This window comes from Pleurodeles waltl, chromosome 2_2 (assembly GCF_031143425.1).
Source record: "Pleurodeles waltl isolate 20211129_DDA chromosome 2_2, aPleWal1.hap1.20221129, whole genome shotgun sequence".
Lineage (NCBI taxonomy): Eukaryota > Metazoa > Chordata > Amphibia > Caudata > Salamandridae > Pleurodeles > Pleurodeles waltl.
The window spans coordinates 1160615176-1160638829 of record NC_090439.1 but is presented as its reverse complement, the minus strand read 5'-3'; the positions used below and the strand labels follow the sequence as shown (position 1 = coordinate 1160638829).

At 46.8% G+C, this 23654-nt stretch overlaps 1 protein-coding gene across 2 annotated transcripts in view; it reads left to right on the top strand.

Annotated features, from left to right (window-relative positions):
* The window catches only part of LOC138282997 (dynein regulatory complex protein 1-like), a 164506-nt gene that overhangs the window by 117250 nt on the left and 23602 nt on the right, over positions 1-23654 (top strand). The window contains exons 15-16 of one of the 2 annotated variants that reach the window (XM_069221093.1): positions 1199-1336; positions 16784-16886. In XM_069221093.1, coding sequence (XP_069077194.1) covers positions 1199-1336; positions 16784-16886 — 241 coding nt within the window. The remainder of the gene's footprint in view (positions 1-1198; positions 1337-16783; positions 16887-23654) is intronic. The other variant, XM_069221094.1, reaches the window with a different exon arrangement.

Here is a 23654-nt window from a genome sequence, read left to right as displayed (position 1 = left end):
CTTTTCACATTGGGGAATCCATCGCCCTCCCAACGTTCCTTGCCCCGTCTCGTCCCTCAAAAGAGGAGGAGAGACTCCAGGGGCTGGACCTCCAAAAGGGCTTCAAACTTACTTCAATCGCACCAAGGGTCACTGGGTTGACGGGCAGTTTTTTGTGAGGTTCGCATGAGCAAAGAAAGGACTTTGAGCCTCATTTATAGTTTGTCGGATGGGTTACTCTGCCACAAATGTGACGGATATCCCATCCGCCGGATTACAATGGTCATAGGATATAATGAGATGGTAATTCAGCGGATGGGATATCCGTCGAGTTTGTGACAGTAACCTCATCCACCAAACTCTAAATCAGGCTCTTTGTAAAGGTGGATAGTGCTTTGATCTGCTTGCATTGCCCAAAAAGCAGTTTCCTGAAGGACTGATGGCCCATTTCACTAGAGGCAAGGCTGCGACCAATCCTTTGGCATGCGGAGTGCATCTTCTTGACATCTGTGAGGCTGCAACTTGTGCATCAGTGCACATGTTCCCAAAGCACTACTGCCTTGACAGCTAGGTCCAACGGGAAGGACATTTCACTTGTTGGGTCTTGCAGGACTTTCATTGAGCCCACACCACAGACCCTCCACTTTGGGTGGCCCTTCTTTCACATCTATTCTAAAGGTGACAAATGTGCAATTAGAAGTATCCATCAGAAGAACAAGTTACTTACCTTTGTTGACTCTCTTTCTGGTGGATACTCTAACCACAGGTTCCTCACTGCCCTTCCACCTTCCTGTTCTGTTGAGTGGTCTCCTTTTACCGTCTATAAAAGATCTAAATTAGAGATCTGCACACTAATTCCTTCAATTCTTTTGTGCTCCTCGTCCGAGGACATTAAGAGAGTCAAGCAAGAAACTGACAATGGTGCACGGGGTGGCGCCTATCTGTGTCTTCTGAGGCACAATAAAGTCATCGGGAAGCCACACCGCGCCACCTAAAGAGCATAATGAGAGGTAAGTAACTTGTGCTTTTTCTCGTTCATGACTGTTGATGGCTACATTGTGGTCTAATGGTTTGATTCTTAGATAGGTCTGTCTATTTTCTTGCAGCTGTAATATTTCCTTTTACAATAGGTTTTTGTTGTTGATTGAAGTTTCTTTGAGGCTTTTAGTGTCTTGTGTTGTGCTAAGAGATTTTAATTTTTTCACCTTTTCCTGGCCAGTGATAACTATTCCCGCTCAGGGATGGAGGCACGGGATTGCAGCGGAGACGCAGAATTCTGGCACGCAATGGCGCATGTCATTCCAGAGTCACGGCTGAAGGTGTGGGATGCACTGGAGACCGCAATGCTCAAGTACTAGTAAGCACACTGAACATTTGCTTAACAATCGCCTAACACATGCTAATCTTCTGTGTTTTATTTAGGATTTATACAAAAAAACATTTTGGTGTAGAAAGGTTTGATACCTGTGGGATCACCCTGAAACTTTTTGGTTAAAAAGTGCCCACAGCTGACACCTTCACATTAATTAATAGTTCTTTGGCAGAATTCTACTCTACATTCTACTCTACAGTTCACTAATGTGTATGTACTCTGCACCACATTTGCCTCCTTCGTGGTTGCCAACAGCTGACATGCTATGTTCCCCCCTCAGTTTATTGTGTTTCACCAATCATTGTGGAAACAACTTCTCAAATACCATTCTTTGGAAAGGCTGTTTTATCCACTTGTTAAGCCTGGAGCATCCATGACAGAGGGGCAGATATCCAAGTGTGGAGCCCCTGAGCATCCCGTGTTGGGATATTCTCCACTGTTATGGTAAATCCCATAGTCCATTTCAAACAGTGACATGTTTGTGCCTGACTGCTCCCTGTGTGCATTGGTAACCATGTTATACATGACACATATTGGTACAGTGAGCAGCTGTAGTGACCGCAGCTTTTGCATCTGTTGTTTGAGGAGGCTTATCTGTAACCCTGCTCTTATCTGGGCCTGCTCTGTTTGGATATTATTAATTTGTGATGTAGTGACTCTCCATGGGTCTCTTATTAAAAATACTATACTATGATTACTCATCCTCAATACCTGTTTCATCCACAGAGATTCTTCAGGGCAGCCAGAAGGTGCCCACCTCACATGCTCTTTCTTTGGGTACCTTGCTCGAGTGTTGTGAGCATGTGGATGCGTCATACTGGCAGGGAAGATCGGGCTTGCAGAACGTGCCACACTTAGGGTGCCTTGCATTTGCATGCTGTGCTGGAGTTTTGAGCATGTGGATGTGTGACAGCCGAGGAGGACACCGTGTTTTGTCCTTTGAAGTGTCATTTCATATAGTTGTGGATTTTCGATCTAGAGGTCTCCCAGCTCCTACTGTTTCTGAGCCTCTGCCGGAACTTGATCCCTTGAGTTGCTTCTGTAAAGCAGATGTAGGACAGCTTTGTACAGTAGCATGGTAGGCCCTTGCTTAGGTTGAGACTGCATTTCCACCAGGAGTCAACAAAGAGTGAAGCTTCTGAGGTCGAGAGATGTCAACCTGAGCTAGAAAATCTGAAGAAAGTTTGGTTACGATCTTCATCCTCTTTTGCAACACGATGAGCTCCCGCCAGCCTCGGGGCTGAGCCATCCTGCATCCCACTGGTGTGGGTGGAGCAGCGGATGAGGCAAAACCTGAAGAGGAGCTGGAATTTGTACCATATCGTCCTGGGAATGAGGGCTGCGGAGATCGTTGGTGAAGATATTGAGATCATGGATGCCCCCTGCCCTCTTAGTTCAGTTCTAGCCATTACTTTATCAGCTCCTGCAGTCCATGCTTTCAATCTTATCTCCTTAAGATAGAGCACTCAGCATTGCACCCCCAGCTTCTTATCACCTACTCTCAATCCCTGTCTGCACCCAAAAATGGTGTCTCCCATGACCACCGATCAGGTGGCTGCCAATGACTACTTTTGCAGAACTAGCCTAGAGAGAGCCATCATGCACCATAAATCTCTGCACCGAGGTATATTTATACCGACGCCAACCTGCCCTAAACCCCTCAGCTGAGGCTGACACCCCATTAAAACAATGCCAGGAGGAGCCGTGCTCAAGGACAACTTTGGGCAGAAATTTGATTCAACAATCAATCAGAGCTTGGATGTATGGTCCTCTCTGCAGTCCATACCTGAAAATAAGCCTGCAGAGCAGGAAAGTCTCTCATCACTGTGATTTCTTTATTTGTAAGGTGGTTTGTACTGACAAGCGGGTCTTGCAGCATGAGTTTGAATGTTACATACATCAAAGTTTAAAAAGAGATTGAGTCGGTTTAGTGTAAGGTACAGGTATGTAGATAGTAACATATTTGCTTTTCAATAAAACACAGTACTTTTTTTTTTTTTTAAAAAGCTTCAAAAGAAAGGAATTGTTCATTTATGTTCTATTCCCTTCATATACCATACCTTTAAAAAAAATTGTCCTGTCTTGCTTGCAGGATGTGTCTCATTAACAATATTCACTAAAACAATACACCAACAAGATACGCTTAGCACAACAAGAGCAGTGAAATCGCTAACGTCACAATGGCGTTCAGCTTCACCATCATAGCTGATGGGAGCTGGTTCTCAGAAATTGCTGAAAAAGGTTGTTTTTAGGGTTCTTCCGAACTGTCTGCTGGCACATGACAGGGACACTGAGACCTTCGTCTCTGTTGCGTTGCCATTGAATATCAGTCTGTTTCCAGTCCTCTCAAGAGCGGCAAGCTCCCTCAGTAAAGCTCTGAAATGATCCAGTGATCCGAGACATGCTGGTACGCCTTTTCAGAAGGATCACTTGAACCTGTCAACTACCTCTGGCGAATCCAGAAGGATGGGCAGGGATAATGAGCCTCAACTGGCAATGGTTTACAGGTATTCCATGTAGAGAACAGAAGTATGACTGACACACAAGGGCGATAGTGAAAATCAACAGGAAAATAAATTGATAGGATTCTTCTTCCGAAGAAGAACTCCCAGTCAACAATCAAAAAGCAGAGCGGAAAGAAACGGAAAAGCCTGTATGTCCAGCATCAGAAAATGGTCTAGTGTATAGTATAAGTAAAGCAGCCACCACAGGCAGTGGCTTTGCCTCTCTTGAATAAAGGCCCAGCAGTGGCACTCGAAGATTGTGCAGAAGGGGAAGCTGCATTGCCAGGATCCTCTTGCGAGCTAGAGGGTCCTGCACTATGAACACAGCAGTTTAGATCATGGCCCTGCTGTTTGGCAGAGAGAACCCTAGTGCAGTACTTGGTGTCACAGAACCACGGTTTACACAAATGGCTGCAAGAGTGGCACTTACAACAGCTGCCTTGTTGAGTGTCAGGCTTTGGGCTGCTGGTCCAGTTGATGCTTACACAAATGTCATGTGAGAGCCATGCTTGTCTTGGGCAAGAAGTGGTTTTAAGTCTCTCAAGAATCCAAAAAATGATAGACAGTGCAAGGTCTACTGGACAATAATGACAATGAGGGTCTGATGTAGAGTCTGACTGATGGGTTATTCCATTCCAAATGTGACATATCCGTCCGCCGTATTATGATTCCCATAGGATATAATGGGATCATAATACGGCGGATGGGATAGCCGTCACGTTTGTGAGTGAGTAACCTTATCCGCCAAACTCTAAATCAGGCCCATAGTCGGGATTCTTCTGTCTCACCAAGACAAGACACAAGAAACATGAATGATAGTAATATCCAGATATCTTTATCTCACTTGCACAAAACCCAACCAAGATTAAGGATGGGCAGAACAACAGTGATACAGTGATCCTTTGCTCTCGCTTCGATAGGACCCTAGTGAGATCATTGAGGGCCTGAGCATAAGTAACATCCTGATCCTTCTGTCTCACTGAGTGTAGGAAAGTACCATCTTGCCTGGCATGTTACCCCCATTTTTCACTGTATATATGTTGTTTTAGTTGTATGTGTCACTGGGACCCTGGTAACCCAGGGCCCCAGTGCTCATAAGTGTGCCTGTATGTGTTACCTGTGTAGTGACTAACTGTCTCACTGAGGCTCTGCTAATCAGAACCTCAGTGGTTATGCTCTCTCATTTCTTTCCAAATTGTCACTGACAGGCTAGTGACCATTTTTACCAATTTACATTGGCTTACTGGAACACCCTTATAATCCCCTAGTATATGGTACTGAGGTACCCAGGGTATTGGGGTTCCAGGAGATCCCTATGGGCTGCAGCATTTCTTTTGCCACCCATAGGGAGCTCTGACAATTCTTACACAGGCCTGCCACTGCAGCCTGAGTGAAATAACGTCCACGTTATTTCACAGCCATTTTACACTGCAACTAAGTAACTTATAAGTCACCTATATGTCTAACCTTTACCTGGTAAAGGTTAGGTGCAAAGTTACTTAGTGTGAGGGCACCCTGGCACTAGCCAAGGTGCCCCCACATTGTTCAGAGCCAATTCACTGAACTTTGTGAGTGCGGGGACACCATTACACGCGTGCACTACATATAGGTCACTACCTATATGTAGCTTCACCATGGTAACTCCGAATATGGCCATGTAACATGTCTATGATCATGGAATTGCCCCCTCTATGCCATCCTGGCATTGTTGGTACAATTCCATGATCCCAGTGGTCTGTAGCACAGACCCTGGTACTGCCAGACTGCCCTTCCTGGGGTTTCTCTGCAGCTGCTGCTGCTGCCAACCCCTCAGACAGGCATCTGCCCTCCTGGGGTCCAGCCAGGCCTGGCCCAGGATGGCAGAACAAAGAACTTCCTCTGAGAGAGGGTGCGACACCCTCTCCCTTTGGAAAATGGTGTGAAGGCAGGGGAGGAGTAGCCTCCCCCAGCCTCTGGAAATGCTTTGTTGGGCACAGAGGTGCCCAATTCTGCATAAGCCAGTCTACACCGGTTCAGGGACCCCTTAGCCCCTGCTCTGGCGCGAAACTGGACAAAGGAAAGGGGAGTGACCACTCCCCTGACCTGCACCTCCCCTGGGAGGTGTCCAGAGCTCCTCCAGTGTGCTCCAGACCTCTGCCATCTTGGAAACAGAGGTGCTGCTGGCACACTGGACTGCTCTGAGTGGCCAGTGCCACCAGGTGACGTCAGAGACTCCTTGTGATAGGCTCCTTCAGGTGTTAGTAGCCTTTCCTCTCTCCTAGGTAGCCAAACCCTCTTTTCTGGCTATTTAGGGTCTCTGTCTCTGGGGAAACTTGAGATAACGAATGCATGAGCTCAGCCGAGTTCCTCTGCATCTCCCTCTTCACCTTCTGATAAGGAATCGACCGCTGACCGCGCTGGAAGCCTGCAAACCTGCAACATAGTAGCAAAGACGACTACTGCAACTCTGTAACGCTGATCCTGCCGCCTTCTCGACTGTTTTCCTGCTTGTGCATGCTGTGGGGGTAGTCTGCCTCCTCTCTGCACCAGAAGCTCCGAAGAAATCTCCCGTGGGTCGACGGAATCTTCCCCCTGCAACCGCAGGCACCAAAAAGCTGCATCTCCGGTCCCTTGGGTCTCCTCTCAGCACGACGAGCGAGGTCCCTCGAATCCAGCGACACCGTCCAAGTGACCCCCACAGTCCAGTGACTCTTCAGCCCAAGTTTGGTGGAGGTAAGTCCTTGCCTCACCTCGCTGGGCTGCATTGCTGGGAACCGCGACTTTGCAAGCTTCTCCGGCCCCTGTGCACTTCCGGCGGAAATCCTGTGTGCACAGCCAAGCCTGGGTCCACGGCACTCTAACCTGCATTGCACGACTTTCTAAGTTGGTCTCCGGCGACGTGGGACTCCTTTGTGCAACTTCGGCGAGCACCGTTTCACGCATCCTCGTAGTGCCTGTTTCTGGCACTTCTCCGGGTGCTACCTGCTTCAGTGAGGGCTCTTTGTCTTGCTCGACGTCCCCTCTCTCTTCAGGTCCAATTTGCGACCTCCTGGTCCCTCCTGGGCCCCAGCAGCGTCCAAAAACGCCAAACGCACGATTTGCGTGTAGCAAGGCTTGTTGGCGTCCATCCGGCGGGAAAACACTTCTGCACGACTCTCCAAGGCGTGGGGGATCCATCCTCCAAAGGAGAAGTCTCTAGCCCTTGTCGTTCCTGCAGTATTCACAGTTCTTCAGCCTAGTAAGAGCTTCTTTGCACCAACCGCTGGCATTTCTTGGGCATCTGCCCATCTCCGAGCTGCTTGTGACTTTTGGACTTGGTCCCCTTGTTCCACAGGTACCTTCAGACAGGAATCCATCGTCGTTGCATTGCTGATTTGTGTTTTCCTTGCATTCTCCCTCTAACACGACTATTTTGTCCTTAGGGGAACTTTGGTGCACTTTGCACTCACTTTTCAGGGTCTTGGGGAGGGTTATTTTTCTAACTCTCACTATTTTCTAATAGTCCCAGCGACCCTCTACAAGGTCACATAGGTTTGGGGTCCATTCGTGGTTCGCATTCCACTTCTGGAGTATATGGTTTGTGTTGCCCCTATCCCTATGTTTCCCCATTGCATCCTATTGTAACTATACATTGTTTGCACTGTTTTCTAAGACTATACTGCATATTTTTGCTATTGTGTATATATATCTTGTGTATATTTCCTATCCTCTCACTGAGGGTACACTCCAAGATACTTTGGCATATTGTCATAAAAATAAAGTACCTTTATTTTTAGTATAACTGTGTATTGTGTTTTCTTATGATATTGTGCATATGACACTAAGTGGTACTGTAGTAGCTTCACACGTCTCCTAGTTCAGCCTAAGCTGCTCTGCTAAGCTACCATTATCTATCAGCCTAAGCTGCTAGACACCCTATACACTAATAAGGGATAACTGGGCCTGGTGCAAGGTGCAAGTACCCCTTGGTACTCACTACAAGCCAGTCCAGCCTCCTACATTGGTTGTGCAGTGGTGGGATAAGTGCTTGAGACTACTTACCACTCTTGTCATTGTACTTTTCATAAGAGAAAAATATACAAAACAAGGTCAGTGTATATACACATAGCCAAAAAGTTTTGCATTTCCTCTTTTCACTCTTTTCTAAGTGCTGAAAAGTACTTCTAAACTTTCAAAAAGTTCTTAAAAGTTTAAAAAGTTTTTTTCTGTCTTTCCAAAAAGTTCTGAAAACTTTTTTCTCTTTGTCTATCACTTTAACTCTCTCTAAAAATGTCTGGCACAGGCCAAAAAGTTGAACTGTCCAAACTTGCATATGATCACCTTAGCTGGAAAGGAGCAAGGAGTCTCTGCATAGAGAGAGGTTTGAGTGTAGGGAAGAATCCTTCCTTAGAACTGTTAATTAATATGCTTAGAGTACAGGATAAGGCCATAAGTGCCCAATCTGTAGAAAAAGTAGCTAATGGTTCTCAATCTGATCCAGGGACTCCCCCAGGAAAAGGTTCAGGAAAGAAACTTCTCAGCCTGCCCATTACTAGACAGTCTAGCATAGTTGGTACAGAGGTTGAATCACATCATACTGATGATGTGCTCTCACATTATACTGGTAGCCAAGCTGTTAGGGTGCCCTCTGTAAGGGACAGGTCTCCTTCTGTTCATTCCCATCATACCTCTGTATCTAGAAATGTCCCTCCCACCCACCCTGATGACAGATTGTTGGAAAGGGAGCTCAATAGATTGAGAGTGGAGCAAACCAGACTGAAGCTCAAGAAGCAACAGCTGGATTTGGATAGACAGTCTTTAGAAATAGAGAGGGAAAGACAGAAAATGGGTTTAGATACCCATGGTGGCAGCAGCAGTATTCCCCATAGTCATCCTGCAAAAGAGCATGATTCCAGGAATCTGCATAAGATAGTTCCCCCTTACAAGGAGGGGGATGACATTAGCAAGTGGTTTGCTGCACTTGAGAGGGCCTGTGCTGTACAGGATGTCCCTCAAAAGCAGTGGGCTGCTATCCTATGGCTATCATTTACTGGAAAAGGTAGGGATAGGCTCCTTACTGTAAAAGAAAATGATGCTAACAATTTCCAAGTTCTTAAGAATGCACTCCTGGATGGTTATGGCTTAACCACTGAACAGTACAGGATAAAGTTCAGAGATACCAAAAAGGAGTCTTCACAAGACTGGGTTGATTTCATTGACCAGGCAGTGAAGGCCTTGGAGGGGTGGTTACATGGCAGTAAAGTTACTGATTATGACAGCCTGTATAACTTGATCCTGAGAGAGCATATTCTTAATAATTGTGTGTCTGATTTGTTGCACCAGTACTTGGTGGACTCTGATCTGACCTCTCCCCAAGAATTGGGAAAGAAGGCAGACAAATGGGTCAGAACAAGAGTGAACAGAAAAGTTCATACAGGGGGTGACAAAGATGGCAACAAAAAGAAGGATGGTAAGTCATCTGACAAGGGTGGGGACAAATCTAAAAATGAGTCTTCATCAGGCCCACAAAAACACTCTGGTGGGGGTGGTGGGCCCAAATCCTCCTTTAATCAGAACAAGGAAAAGAAACCATGGTGCTATTTATGTAAGATAAAAGGCCATTGGACAACAGATCCCAGTTGTCCAAAGAAAGGCACCACAGCTCCTACCACTACAACCCCTACTGCTACACCTAGTGTCCCTACTAATAGCAGTGGTGGTGGGAGCAAACCTACTAATAGCCAATCCAAGGGAGTAGCTGGGCTCACTTTTGGTAATTTAGTTGGGGTTGGTCTGATTAGGGAGACCACAGAGGCTACTTTAGTCTCTGAAGGGGCTATTGACTTAGCCACTTTGGTTGCTTGCCCCCATAACTTGGAGAAGTACAAGCAACTAACCCTAATAAATGGTGTTGAGGTCCAGGCCTACAGGGACACAGGTGCCAGTGTCACAATGGTGATTGAGAAACTGGTGCACCCTGAACAACACATACTTGGACACCAGTACCAAGTAACCGATGCTCACAACATAACACAAAGCCACCCCATGGCTGTTGTAAATCTCAACTGGGGGGGGGGTATCTGGTCCAAAGAAAGTTGTGGTAGCTTCAGATTTACCTGTAGACTGTCTATTAGGGAACGATTTGGAGACATCAGCTTGGTCAGATGTGGAGTTGGAGGCCCATGCAGCAATGCTGGGCATCCCAGGGCATATTTTTGCTTTGACAAGGGCTCAGGCCAAAAAGCAAAAAGGACAGGGAAGCTTGGATCCTGGAACAATGGACCAAGTGCTCCCTAAAGCTAGGGCTAGTAGAAGCAAACCACTTCCTACTATCCCTCCCTCTACAGTGGATTCTACTTCTGAGGAAGAAGAATTCCCTCCCTGTGCAGAACCTACACCAGAGGAGCTGGAAGCAGACACTGCTGAGCTTTTGGGTGAAGGGGGGCCTGCCAGAGAGGAGCTGAGTGTGGCACAGCAAACCTGTCCCACATTAGAGGGTCTCAGACAGCAAGCTGTCAAACAGGCTAATGGGGATGTCAGTGACTCACACAGAGTTTACTGGGAGGACAACCTCTTGTACACTGAGAATAGGGATCCTAAACCTGGAGCTGCCAGGAGATTAGTGATTCCTCAGGAGTACAGAAAGTTCCTCCTAACACTGGCACATGACATTCCCTTAGCTGGGCACCTGGGTCAAATGAAAACTTGGGACAGATTGGTACCACTGTTTCATTGGCCTAGGATGTCTGAGGACACAAAAGAATTTTGTAAGTCCTGTGAAACCTGTCAAGCCAGTGGCAAGACAGGTGGCACTCCAAAGGCACCCCTTATCCCACTGCCTGTGGTTGGGGTTCCCTTTGAAAGGGTAGGGGTTGACATAGTTGGCCCCCTTGACCCTCCTACTGCTTCAGGCAATAGGTTTATCTTGGTGGTAGTGGACCATGCCACAAGATATCCTGAAGCTATTCCTTTAAGGACCACTACAGCTCCTGCAGTGGCAAAGGCCCTCCTGGGAATATTTTCCAGGGTGGGCTTCCCAAAGGAAGTAGTATCAGACAGAGGAAGCAATTTCATGTCTGCATACTTAAAGGCCATGTGGAAGGAGTGTGGTGTAACCTACAAGTTCACAACACCCTATCATCCACAAACAAATGGACTGGTGGAGAGATTTAATAAAACTCTCAAAGGCATGATTATGGGACTCCCTGAAAAACTCCGCAGGAGATGGGATATCCTTCTACCATGCCTCCTTTTTGCCTACAGGGAGGTACCCCAGAAAGGAGTGGGCTTCAGCCCCTTTGAACTTCTTTTTGGACACCCTGTTAGGGGTCCACTCACACTTGTAAAGGAGGGTTGGGAACAACCTTTAAAAGCTCCTAAGCAGGATATTGTGGACTATGTACTTGGCCTCAGATCAAGGATGGCTGAGTACATGAAAAAGGCCAGTAAAAACCTTCAGGCCAGCCAAGAGCTCCAGAAGCAATGGCATGATCAGAAGGCTGTTTTGGTTCAGTACCAACCAGGGCAGAAAGTGTGGGTCTTGGAGCCTGTGGCCCCAAGAGCACTCCAAGATAAATGGAGTGGTCCACACACAATTGTTGAAAAGAAGGGTGAAGTCACCTACTTGGTTGACTTAGGCACTGCCAGGAGTCCCCTTAGGGTGCTCCATGTCAACCGCCTGAAACCCTACTATGACAGGGCTGATCTCACCCTGCTCATGGCAACAGATGAGGGACAGGAAGAAGACAGTGATCCTCTACCTGATCTCTTCTCTTCCACAGAACAAGATGCTCTTGTGGAAGGGGTAGTTTTGGCTGATTGTCTTACTGCTGAGCAGAAAGATAATTGCATAAATCTCCTAGGACAATTTTCAGAACTCTTCTCCATTGTGCCAGGCACCACTTCTTGGTGTGAGCACACTATAGATACTGGAGACAGTTTACCTGTCAAAAGTAAGATCTATAGGCAGCCTGACCATGTCAGGGACTGCATAAAGCAAGAAGTTCAGAAGATGTTGGAACTAGGAGTGGTTGAGCACTCTGACAGTCCATGGGCTTCTCCTGTGGTACTGGTACCAAAACCCAATTCTAAAGATGGAAAGAAGGAAATGAGGTTTTGTGTAGACTATAGAGGTCTCAACTTGGTAACCAAAACAGATGCTCACCCTATACCCAGGGCAGATGAGCTAATAGATACACTGGCATCTGCCAAGTATCTAAGCACTTTTGATTTGACTGCAGGGTATTGGCAGATCAAAATGTCAGAAGATGCTAAACCTAAGACTGCATTTTCTACCATTGGAGGACATTACCAGTTTACTGTAATGCCTTTTGGTTTGAAAAATGCACCTGCCACTTTTCAGAGGTTGGTGAACACAGTCCTGCAAGGGCTGGAAGCTTTCAGTGCAGCATATTTGGATGATATAGCTGTCTTTAGCTCCAGCTGGGATGATCACCTGGTCCACCTTTGGAAAGTTTTGGAGGCCCTGCAAAAGGCAGGCCTCACTATCAAGGCTTCAAAGTGCCAGATAGGGCAGGGTAAGGTGGTTTATCTGGGACACCTTGTTGGTGGGGAACAGATTGCACCACTTCAGGGGAAAATCCAAACTATTATTGATTGGATTCCCCCTACCACTCAGACTCAGGTGAGAGCCTTCCTAGGCCTCACTGGGTATTACAGGAGGTTCATTAAGAACTATGGCTCCATTGCAGCCCCTCTTAATGACCTCACATCCAAGAAAATGCCTAAAAAGGTATTATGGACAGCAAACTGTCAGAAAGCTTTTGAGGAGCTGAAGCAGGCCATGTGCTCTGCACCTGTCCTGAAAAGCCCTTGTTACTCTAAAAAATTCTATGTCCAAACTGATGCATCTGAATTAGGAGTAGGGGCAGTCCTATCACAACTTAATTCTGAGGGCCAGGATCAACCTGTTGCTTTTATTAGTAGAAGGTTGACCCCTAGAGAAAAGCGTTGGTCTGCCATTGAGAGGGAGGCCTTTGCTGTGGTCTGGGCTCTGAAGAAGTTGAGGCCATACCTGTTTGGCACTCACTTCATTGTTCAGACAGACCACAAACCTCTACTTTGGCTAAAACAAATGAAAGGTGAAAATCCTAAATTGTTGAGGTGGTCCATATCCCTACAGGGAATGGACTATACAGTGGAACATAGACCTGGGAGTAGCCACTCCAATGCAGATGGACTCTCCAGATATTTCCACTTAGACAATGAAGACTCATCAGGTAATGGCTAGTCTTATTGTCCTTCGTTTGGGGGGGGGTTGTGTAGGAAAGTACCATCTTGCCTGGCATGTTACCCCCATTTTTCACTGTATATATGTTGTTTTAGTTGTATGTGTCACTGGGACCCTGGTAACCCAGGGCCCCAGTGCTCATAAGTGTGCCTGTATGTGTTACCTGTGTAGTGACTAACTGTCTCACTGAGGCTCTGCTAATCAGAACCTCAGTGGTTATGCTCTCTCATTTCTTTCCAAATTGTCACTGACAGGCTAGTGACCATTTTTACCAATTTACATTGGCTTACTGGAACACCCTTATAATCCCCTAGTATATGGTACTGAGGTACCCAGGGTATTGGGGTTCCAGGAGATCCCTATGGGCTGCAGCATTTCTTTTGCCACCCATAGGGAGCTCTGACAATTCTTACACAGGCCTGCCACTGCAGCCTGAGTGAAATAACGTCCACGTTATTTCACAGCCATTTTACACTGCAACTAAGTAACTTATAAGTCACCTATATGTCTAACCTTTACCTGGTAAAGGTTAGGTGCAAAGTTACTTAGTGTGAGGGCACCCTGGCACTAGCCAAGGTGCCCCCACATTGTTCAGAGCCAATTCACTGAACTTTGTGAGTGCGGGGACACCATTACACGCGTGCACTACATATAGGTCACTACCTATATGTAGCTTCACCATGGTAACTCCGAATATGGCCATGTAACATGTCTATGATCATGGAATTGCCCCCTCTATGCCATCCTGGCATTGTTGGTACAATTCCATGATCCCAGTGGTCTGTAGCACAGACCCTGGTACTGCCAGACTGCCCTTCCTGGGGTTTCTCTGCAGCTGCTGCTGCTGCCAACCCCTCAGACAGGCATCTGCCCTCCTGGGGTCCAGCCAGGCCTGGCCCAGGATGGCAGAACAAAGAACTTCCTCTGAGAGAGGGTGTGACACCCTCTCCCTTTGGAAAATGGTGTGAAGGCAGGGGAGGAGTAGCCTCCCCCAGCCTCTGGAAATGCTTTGTTGGGCACAGAGGTGCCCAATTCTGCATAAGCCAGTCTACACCGGTTCAGGGACCCCTTAGCCCCTGCTCTGGCGCAAAACTGGACAAAGGAAAGGGGAGTGACCACTCCCCTGACCTGCACCTCCCCTGGGAGGTGTCCAGAGCTCCTCCAGTGTGCTCCAGACCTCTGCCATCTTGGAAACAGAGGTGCTGCTGGCACACTGGACTGCTCTGAGTAGCCAGTGCCACCAGGTGACGTCAAAGACTCCTTGTGATAGGCTCCTTCAGGTGTTAGTAGCCTTTCCTCTCTCCTAGGTAGCCAAACCCTCTTTTCTGGCTATTTAGGGTCTCTGTCTCTGGGGAAACTTGAGATAACGAATGCATGAGCTCAGCCGAGTTCCTCTGCATCTCCCTCTTCACCTTCTGATAAGGAATCGACCGCTGACCGCGCTGGAAGCCTGCAAACCTGCAACATAGTAGCAAAGACGACTACTGCAACTCTGTAACGCTGATCCTGCCGCCTTCTCGACTGTTTTCCTGCTTGTGCATGCTGTGGGGGTAGTCTGCCTCCTCTCTGCACCAGAAGCTCCGAAGAAATCTCCCGTGGGTCGACGGAATCTTCCCCCTGCAACCGCAGGCACCAAAAAGCTGCATCTCCGGTCCCTTGGGTCTCCTCTCAGCACGACGAGCGAGGTCCCTCGAATCCAGCGACACCGTCCAAGTGACCCCCACAGTCCAGTGACTCTTCAGCCCAAGTTTGGTGGAGGTAAGTCCTTGCCTCACCTCGCTGGGCTGCATTGCTGGGAACCGCGACTTTGCAAGCTTCTCCGGCCCCTGTGCACTTCCGGCGGAAATCCTGTGTGCACAGCCAAGCCTGGGTCCACGGCACTCTAACCTGCATTGCACGACTTTCTAAGTTGGTCTCCGGCGACGTGGGACTCCTTTGTGCAACTTCGGCGAGCACCGTTTCACGCATCCTCGTAGTGCCTGTTTCTGGCACTTCTCCGGGTGCTACCTGCTTCAGTGAGGGCTCTTTGTCTTGCTCGACGTCCCCTCTCTCTTCAGGTCCAATTTGCGACCTCCTGGTCCCTCCTGGGCCCCAGCAGCGTCCAAAAACGCCAAACGCACGATTTGCGTGTAGCAAGGCTTGTTGGCGTCCATCCGGCGGGAAAACACTTCTGCACGACTCTCCAAGGCGTGGGGGATCCATCCTCCAAAGGAGAAGTCTCTAGCCCTTGTCGTTCCTGCAGTATTCACAGTTCTTCAGCCTAGTAAGAGCTTCTTTGCACCAACCGCTGGCATTTCTTGGGCATCTGCCCATCTCCGAGCTGCTTGTGACTTTTGGACTTGGTCCCCTTGTTCCACAGGTACCTTCAGACAGGAATCCATCGTCGTTGCATTGCTGATTTGTGTTTTCCTTGCATTCTCCCTCTAACACGACTATTTTGTCCTTAGGGGAACTTTGGTGCACTTTGCACTCACTTTTCAGGGTCTTGGGGAGGGTTATTTTTCTAACTCTCACTATTTTCTAATAGTCCCAGCGACCCTCTACAAGGTCACATAGGTTTGGGGTCCATTCGTGGTTCGCATTCCACTTCTGGAGTATATGGTTTGTGTTGCCCCTATCCCTATGTTTCCCCATTGCATCCTATTGTAACTATACATTGTTTGCACTGTTTTCTAAGACTATACTGCATATTTTTGCTATTGTGTATATATATCTTGTGTATATTTCCTATCCTCTCACTGAGGGTACACTCCAAGATACTTTGGCATATTGTCATAAAAATAAAGTACCTTTATTTTTAGTATAACTGTGTATTGTGTTTTCTTATGATATTGTGCATATGACACTAAGTGGTACTGTAGTAGCTTCACACGTCTCCTAGTTCAGCCTAAGCTGCTCTGCTAAGCTACCATTATCTATCAGCCTAAGCTGCTAGACACCCTATACACTAATAAGGGATAACTGGGCCTGGTGCAAGGTGCAAGTACCCCTTGGTACTCACTACAAGCCAGTCCAGCCTCCTACACTGAGGTAAGACCGTAGCGAGATCATTAAGGGCCAGAGTAACCGTAATATCCTGATCCTTTCCTCTTTCTTGAATAAGACCCTAGTGAAATCAGTGAGGCCCAGAGCATCAGTAATATCCCAGTTGTTCTCACTAGGGTCTTATCTTGGTGAGATAGATCATTGAGGACCTGAGAATCAGTAATATCCTGATCCTTCTGTCTCACCGAGGTAAGACCCTAGTGAGATCGTCGAGGGCCTGAGCATCTGTAAAATCTCTGTTCTACTGCCTGATTCAGAAGATAACCCAGAGAAGATCCAGGCATGATCTACGAGAGCCCCAACAACAGTAATATCCTGATCCGTAGAATCTGCATGAACATTGACCTGGATTGCATTTTGTCAAATCATGTCACACTATTGGAGTTAATAACATATAGCCCAAGAATAACCCTCGATGACCATTGCACTAGTGTCAGTGCCCTTGGACACCATGGCACAGGACAAAAACTTGCATGCTATCTACCCTGTACCCACAGTTGGCCTAGGACCCGAAGAAAATGCATCATGTCTCCCCTTCCCCTAGCGTGTAACATCCCACACATATAAACTGACAGACTCGATACAGAAAGATAAATGTTCTTTCATTGTATTAGTTGTACAACTCCCTCTATCAAAGATCGTGAAACTCTTGTTTGCTCTTTTTGTTTTTGAAAGTGATGTCCTGTCGGTGCGGTCGCAGCTGGTGAATGAGACGGGAAGCCTGGCCCAGCAGAACTCCGAACTTCGCCTTCTACTCCACCAGTATCTCAGCTCCAAGGTGAGGACCAGGGCCGTTCACTCTTGTGACGCTTAAGATACTTCTGAAGTAGCTCTTCAAACTATACTGTCTGTTCCCAAATGGCTAATGAACCGAAGACAGCCTTCAAGTTTACAATTAAAGAGTGAGGCTTTGTCTTGTGCACAGTTAGATTCGGAAGGGGGGTGGGGTCAAGCACTGTGGGATTGTTCCTGATAATGTAAATGTACCTCTGTATAACTCGTACTGATTTCTCCTTTCAAGGCATTGTGACGCTAGCAATCCAAAACCTAATTTCAGGATATCCATATGAAACCATGTCATTAAACAGAAATGTGAACAGAGCTGTTGCATAGAGTCACTTCATGACAGGTCATTGCAGAGTAATATCTTTACAGAGAAACTGATTTAAAAAAAGCTATAGAGAAACATCTTTACGCAGAAACCTAGACTACAGAAAAAGGAATTGAGGAGAAAAAAATGACACAGAGACTTGCAAAAACCACATTACAGAGAAATGGCTCTAGAGAGAAGGAGACAAGAAAAAAACATTGTAGACCAATACCTTTACAAAGAAATCTGTAGAAGAAAATGCTTTATCACACAACAATGAAACAACATTATGAAAAGAACCTTGACAGAGAACCTACAATAAGAAATTAATTAAATAGAAGTGCCTTTATAGAGAAAAGACTACAAGAAAAAACCTCATAGAGAATTACATTTACAGATAAACTAAAAAAGAAAATTTACTAAGAAATACCTCTACAGAGAAATTAGTAAGTAATTAGAGAGAGGCACCTTTACAGAGAAACCACTACAAGAAAACAATTATAGTTAAATGCCTTTACAGATAAACAAGTACAAAAAACAGAGAAATAACTTTACAAAGAAAAAACTATAAGAAAAGTTCCTTGGCAGAGAGCTTCCTGTTAGTACCTTCATTGCTGACAAATACTTTTACCGAGAATCACTGTAAGAAAAAACATTATTGGGAAACCAATACCCACTACCTTAAGTGTGACGGGTATGCCCAGACATGGGTTCTCTTCTCACTGTGCCGCTGGAACCAAGTTACACCCAACTGACGACCTCCAATCAGAGTGAAGCCGGTCTTGGGTCGCTTGTGTTCTGGTTCAGAGAAGACCTGGCTTGGCAGATCTGGCTGGTCTGTTCCCATTGGTGCAGGGTCAGGGCTGATTTGCATATAACTGTGTCCAAACGGGGGTGGCGGGCAAAAATCAGTGGACTCGAGTGCATCCCTGAGTGATTAAAAGAGGTTGGGATTGATTCAGACACTCCATCCATCACCATGTTGTTGCAATTGAGTTCACCATGCCATCAGTGGAAGCGAGCAGCGGGCTAGCTGGAGCGATCCACATCGTCTTTCAGCACAAAGCGAGGGAGGGAGGAGCTGAGAATCATTCATATGCCAGTGGTTTTTATTTTTGCTACTTCTGCATTAGTTTTGTCCAGTTGTGTTCATCGGAGGACAGTGTCCTTGCGGGTGCCAGTGCTGCCCTTCAGCTCTGGCCATCTCCGGCCATACTCTAGGGTTAGTAAAAGCCAGCACATGCACCCGGAGTGCACTTCATGGGCCTGCTAATGTGATACTTAACAGACTTACAACCCGTCCGCAGAGGCCGAATAACAAGTATTTACCAAACTCACCTTTACTCAGCATATTTTCCATTATAACACTCTTTAAGGTTATCCTGGTGTTTTTTTTCAAGCACGCCACCAGGTTTTGAGATCCCAGTTGTGTCCCATTTCTTGAAGCCTTCTAACTAAGAGCCTGATGTGCAAAGCATTTTTCCAGTGCCAAACGGCCTGATTCACGGAATCGGGCCATTTGTGGCCTGAAAATGACGCTCAAAATGCAGTTTGGAAGCGCGTTACCAAATCACATTTTTAATTTGGGGCGTGTTTAGGGCATCCCTTCCAAATACTGTTTTGTGACCGAATTTGGTGGTAATTGAATTGCAAAGGGGAAGGGATCCATGTGGGATCCCTGCCCATTTGAGAATATTAAAAAAAAAATGTTTAAGAGCAGGCAGTGTCCCACGGACCACTGCCTACACTCAAAAAATTAAACTGCAAACTTTCATTTGAACTTTTTAAACGCAGCCCGTTTTCCTTTAAGCAAAACAGGCTGCGTTTAAAAAAAAATAAAGATTGCTGTTCGATGGCATCTGTCGCTGTAGATACACATGTTTTGCATAGCTCGCCATCTGGTGTTGGGTCGGAGTGTTACAAGTTGTTTTTCTTCGAAGAAGTCTTTCGAGTCACGGGACCGAGTGACTCCTCCTTTTGTCTCCATTGCGCATGGGCGTCGACTCCATCTTCGATTGTTTTCTTTCCGCCATCGGGTTCGGACGTGTTCCTGTCGCTCCGAGTTTCGGAATGGAAAGTTAGCTAAATTTCTGAAGATTTTCATTGGTATTGTTGCGTTCGGGATCGGCGTAGTTAGATTCAACACCGCATCGAAGATCGAAGCGCTCCGGTGCCCTTCGGGGTAGTTTTCGATCCCCCGTCGGGGCCTGGTCGGCCCGACCGCGTGTAGAACAACGCCACTGGAACGGACCCCGTTTCGTTTCTGTCCCAAATGCCACAACAAATACCCGTATACAGACCAACATTTGGTCTGTAACCTGTGCCTGTCACCAGAGCACAGTGAAGAAACTTGCGAGGCCTGTCGTGCGTTCCGGTCCCGAAAAACACTCCGTGACCGTCGAGCCAGAAGACTTCAGATGGCGTCCACGCCGACAGCTCACCGAGAGTTCGAGGAACAAGAGGAAGAAGAAACCTTTTCGATCCACGAATCGGACTCCGAAGAATTCGACGATCAAAGAACTGTGAGTAAGACGTCGAAAACAACACATAAGAAAAGTGACAAGGCCCAGGGGACGCCACTGCCACCAGGCCATGGCTCGACCCATAAATTCGGTGACCAACCATCGGCACCGAAAAAGGCCCAAACAGTGCCGAGATCGTCCGACTCCGGTCGAGACACCGGCACGCAGCCTTCTCGGGATCGAGAAAGTGCTGGAGAAAAACATCGACACCGAGATAGCGGTGTAGACACGGCTCGACGCCGAGACAGCGGCACCGACGAGGATCGACGCCGAGAGGTTTCGATTCCAAAAAAGAAAAAAGTCACCTCGGAGCCGAAAAAAGATACAGACAGGGTTTCGGTGCCGAAACAACCCGCAACCGACCCAGTTTCAGGCTCCTATACAGAAGAGCAATCGCTGTCCTCTCAGATGCGAAAGCATAGGTTTGAGGAAGAGCTGCAATCCACCGAAGTGGACCATACGCAAAAACGGATTTTCATACAGCAAGGGACTGGAAAAATAAGCACCCTTCCCCCTATTAGGAGAAAGAGGAAACTAGAGTTTCAAACAGATCAAGCACCACAACAAAAAACGGTGAAAAAGGTGACTCCGCCACCCTCTCCTCCACCTGTAATTAACGTCTCACCAGCACAAACTCCATCACATTCCCCGGCTCACACCACCATGAGCCAAGGTGACCAGGATCAAGACGCTTGGGACTTATATGACGCTCCAGTGTCAGACAACAGTCCGGAGACATATCCTACAAAGCCATCACCACCAGAAGACAGCACAGCATATTCTCAGGTGGTGGCTAGAGCAGCACAATTCCACAACGTAAACCTCCACTCAGAACAAGTCGAGGATGACTTTTTATTCAACACCCTCTCCTCCACCCACAGCTCCTACCAAAGCCTGCCTATGCTGCCAGGTATGCTTCGGCACGCAAAGGAAATCTTCAAGGAGCCGGTCAAAAGTAGGGCAATAACACCAAGGGTGGAAAAGAAATATAAGGCACCTCCTACAGACCCTGTTTTCATCACCACACAGCTGCCACCAGATTCCGTCGTAGTAGGAGCAGCTAGGAAAAGAGCCAACTCCCACACATCTGGGGATGCACCACCCCCAGATAAAGAGAGCCGCAAGTTTGATGCAGCTGGAAAGAGAGTCGCAGTACAGGCTGCAAACCAGTGGCGCATCGCTAACTCTCAAGCACTACTTGCGCGCTATGACAGAGCCCATTGGGATGAGATGCAAAGCCTCATTGAGCACCTACCCAAGGAACTACAAAAAAGGGCAAAGCAGGTGGTTGAGGAAGGACAGAACATATCAAATAACCAGATACGCTCCTCTATGGACGCAGCGGACACAGCTGCAAGAACAATTAATACATCTATGACCATTAGAAGGCACGCATGGCTACGAACGTCTGGTTTTAAACCAGAGATACAGCAGGCAGTGCTCAATATGCCATTCAACGAAAAACAACTGTTCGGTCCAGAAGTGGACACGGCGATTGAGAAACTTAAAAAAGACACTGACACTGCTAAAGCCATGGGCGCACTCTACTCCCCGCAGAGCAGAGGAACCTACAGCACCTTCTGCAAGACACCCTTTAGAGGGGGGTTTCGGGGTCAGGCCACACAAGCCAGCACCTCGCAGGCAACACCGTCCAGCTACCAGGGACAGTACCAAAGGGGAGGCTTTCGGGGCCAATACAGAGGAGGGCAATTCCCTAGGAATAGAGGAAAATGTCAAAGCCCCAAAACCCCTACTACTAAACAGTGACTCAGATGTCACTCACGCCCTCCACACAACACCAGTGGGGGGAAGAATAGGTCATTATTACAAAGCATGGGAGAAAATAACTACAGACACTTGGGTATTAGCAATTATCCAACATGGTTATTGCATAGAATTCCTAAAATTCCCTCCAAACATACCACCAAAAGCACAGAATTTATCCAAACATCATTCCGAGCTTCTAGAGATAGAAGTTCAAGCACTATTGCAAAAGAATGCAATCGAATTAGTACCAAACACACAAACAAACACAGGAGTTTATTCACTGTACTTCTTAATACCAAAAAAGGACAAAACACTGAGACTAATCCTAGACCTCAGAATACTAAACACCTACATCAAATCAAACCACTTTCACATGGTCACGCTACAAGAAGTGTTACCATTGCTAAAACTACAGGACTACATGACAACCTTAGACCTCAAAGACGCGTATTTCCATATACCAATACATCCATCTCACAGAAAATACCTATGGTTCATATTCAAAGGAATACATTACCAATTCAAAGTATTGCCTTTTGGTTTAACAACCGCACCAAGAGTCTTTACAAAATGTCTAGCAGTAGTGGCTGCACACATCAGAAGGCAGCAAATACACGTATTCCCGTATCTAGATGACTGGCTAATCAAGACCAACTCACTGACAAGGTGCTCACACCACACAAATCAAATCATACAAACCCTCTACAAACTAGGTTTCACCGTCAACTTTGCAAAATCCAACATTCTGCCGTGCAAAGTACTACAATACCTAGGAGCCACAATAGACACAACAAAAGGAGTAGCCACTCCAAGTCCACAAAGAATTCAAAATGTCAACAAGGTCATACAAAGCATGTATCCAACACAGACAATACAAGCAAAGATGATATTACAACTCCTGGGCATGATGTCCTCATGCATAGCCATTGTCCCGAACGCAAGACTGCACATGAGGCCCTTACAACAGTGCCTAGCATCACAATGGTCACAGGCACAGGGTCACCTTCTAGATCTGGTGTTAATAGACCGCCAAACTTACCTCTCGCTTCTATGGTAGAACAGTATAAATTTAAACAAAGGGCGGCCTTTCCAAGACCCAGTGCCACAATACGTAATAACAACAGATGCTTCCATGACAGGGTGGGGAGCACACCTCGATCAACACAGCATACAAGGACAATGGAACGTACATCAAACAAAACTGCATATAAATCACCTAGAACTGCTAGCAGTTTTTCAAGCACTAAAAGCTTTCCAACCAATTATAACTCACAAATACATTCTTGTCAAAACAGACAACATGACAACAATGTATTATCTAAACAAACAAGGGGGGACACACTCAACGCAGTTGAGCCTGTTGGCACAAAAGATATGGCGATGGGCAATTCACAACCAAATTCGCCTAATAGAACAGTTTATTCCAGGGATCCAGAATCAACTTGCAGACAATCTCTCTCGAGATCACCAACAGGTCCACGAATGGGAAATTTACCCCCAAATTCTGAACACTTACTTCACACTCTGGGGAACACCTCAAATAGACTTGTTTGCAACAAAAGAGAACGCAAAATGCCAAAACTTCGCATCCAGATACCCACACAGGCAGTCCCAAGGCAATGCCCTATGGATGAACTGGTCAGGGATATTTGCCTACGCTTTTCCTCCTCTCCCTCTCCTTCCTTATCTGGTAAACAAATTGAGTCAAAACAAACTCAAACTCATATTAATAGCACCAACTTGGGCAAGGCAACCCTGGTACACAACACTGCTAGACCTATCAGTAGTACCCCACATCAAATTGCCCAACAGGCCGGATCTGTTAACACAACACAACCAACAGATCAGACATCCAGATCCAGCATCGCTGAATCTAGCAATCTGGCTCCTGAAATCCTAGAATTCGGACACTTACAACTTACCCAAGAATGTATGGAAGTCATAAAGCAAGCCAGAAGGCCGTCCACTAGGCACTGCTATGCAAGTAAATGGAAGAGATTTGTTTGCTACTGCCATCATAATCAGATACAACCATTACACGCAACACCAAAAGATGTAGTGGGTTACTTGCTTCACTTACAAAAATCGAACCTAGCTTTCTCTTCCATTAAAATACACCTTGCAGCAATATCTGCATACCTGCAGACTACCTATTCAACTTCCCTAT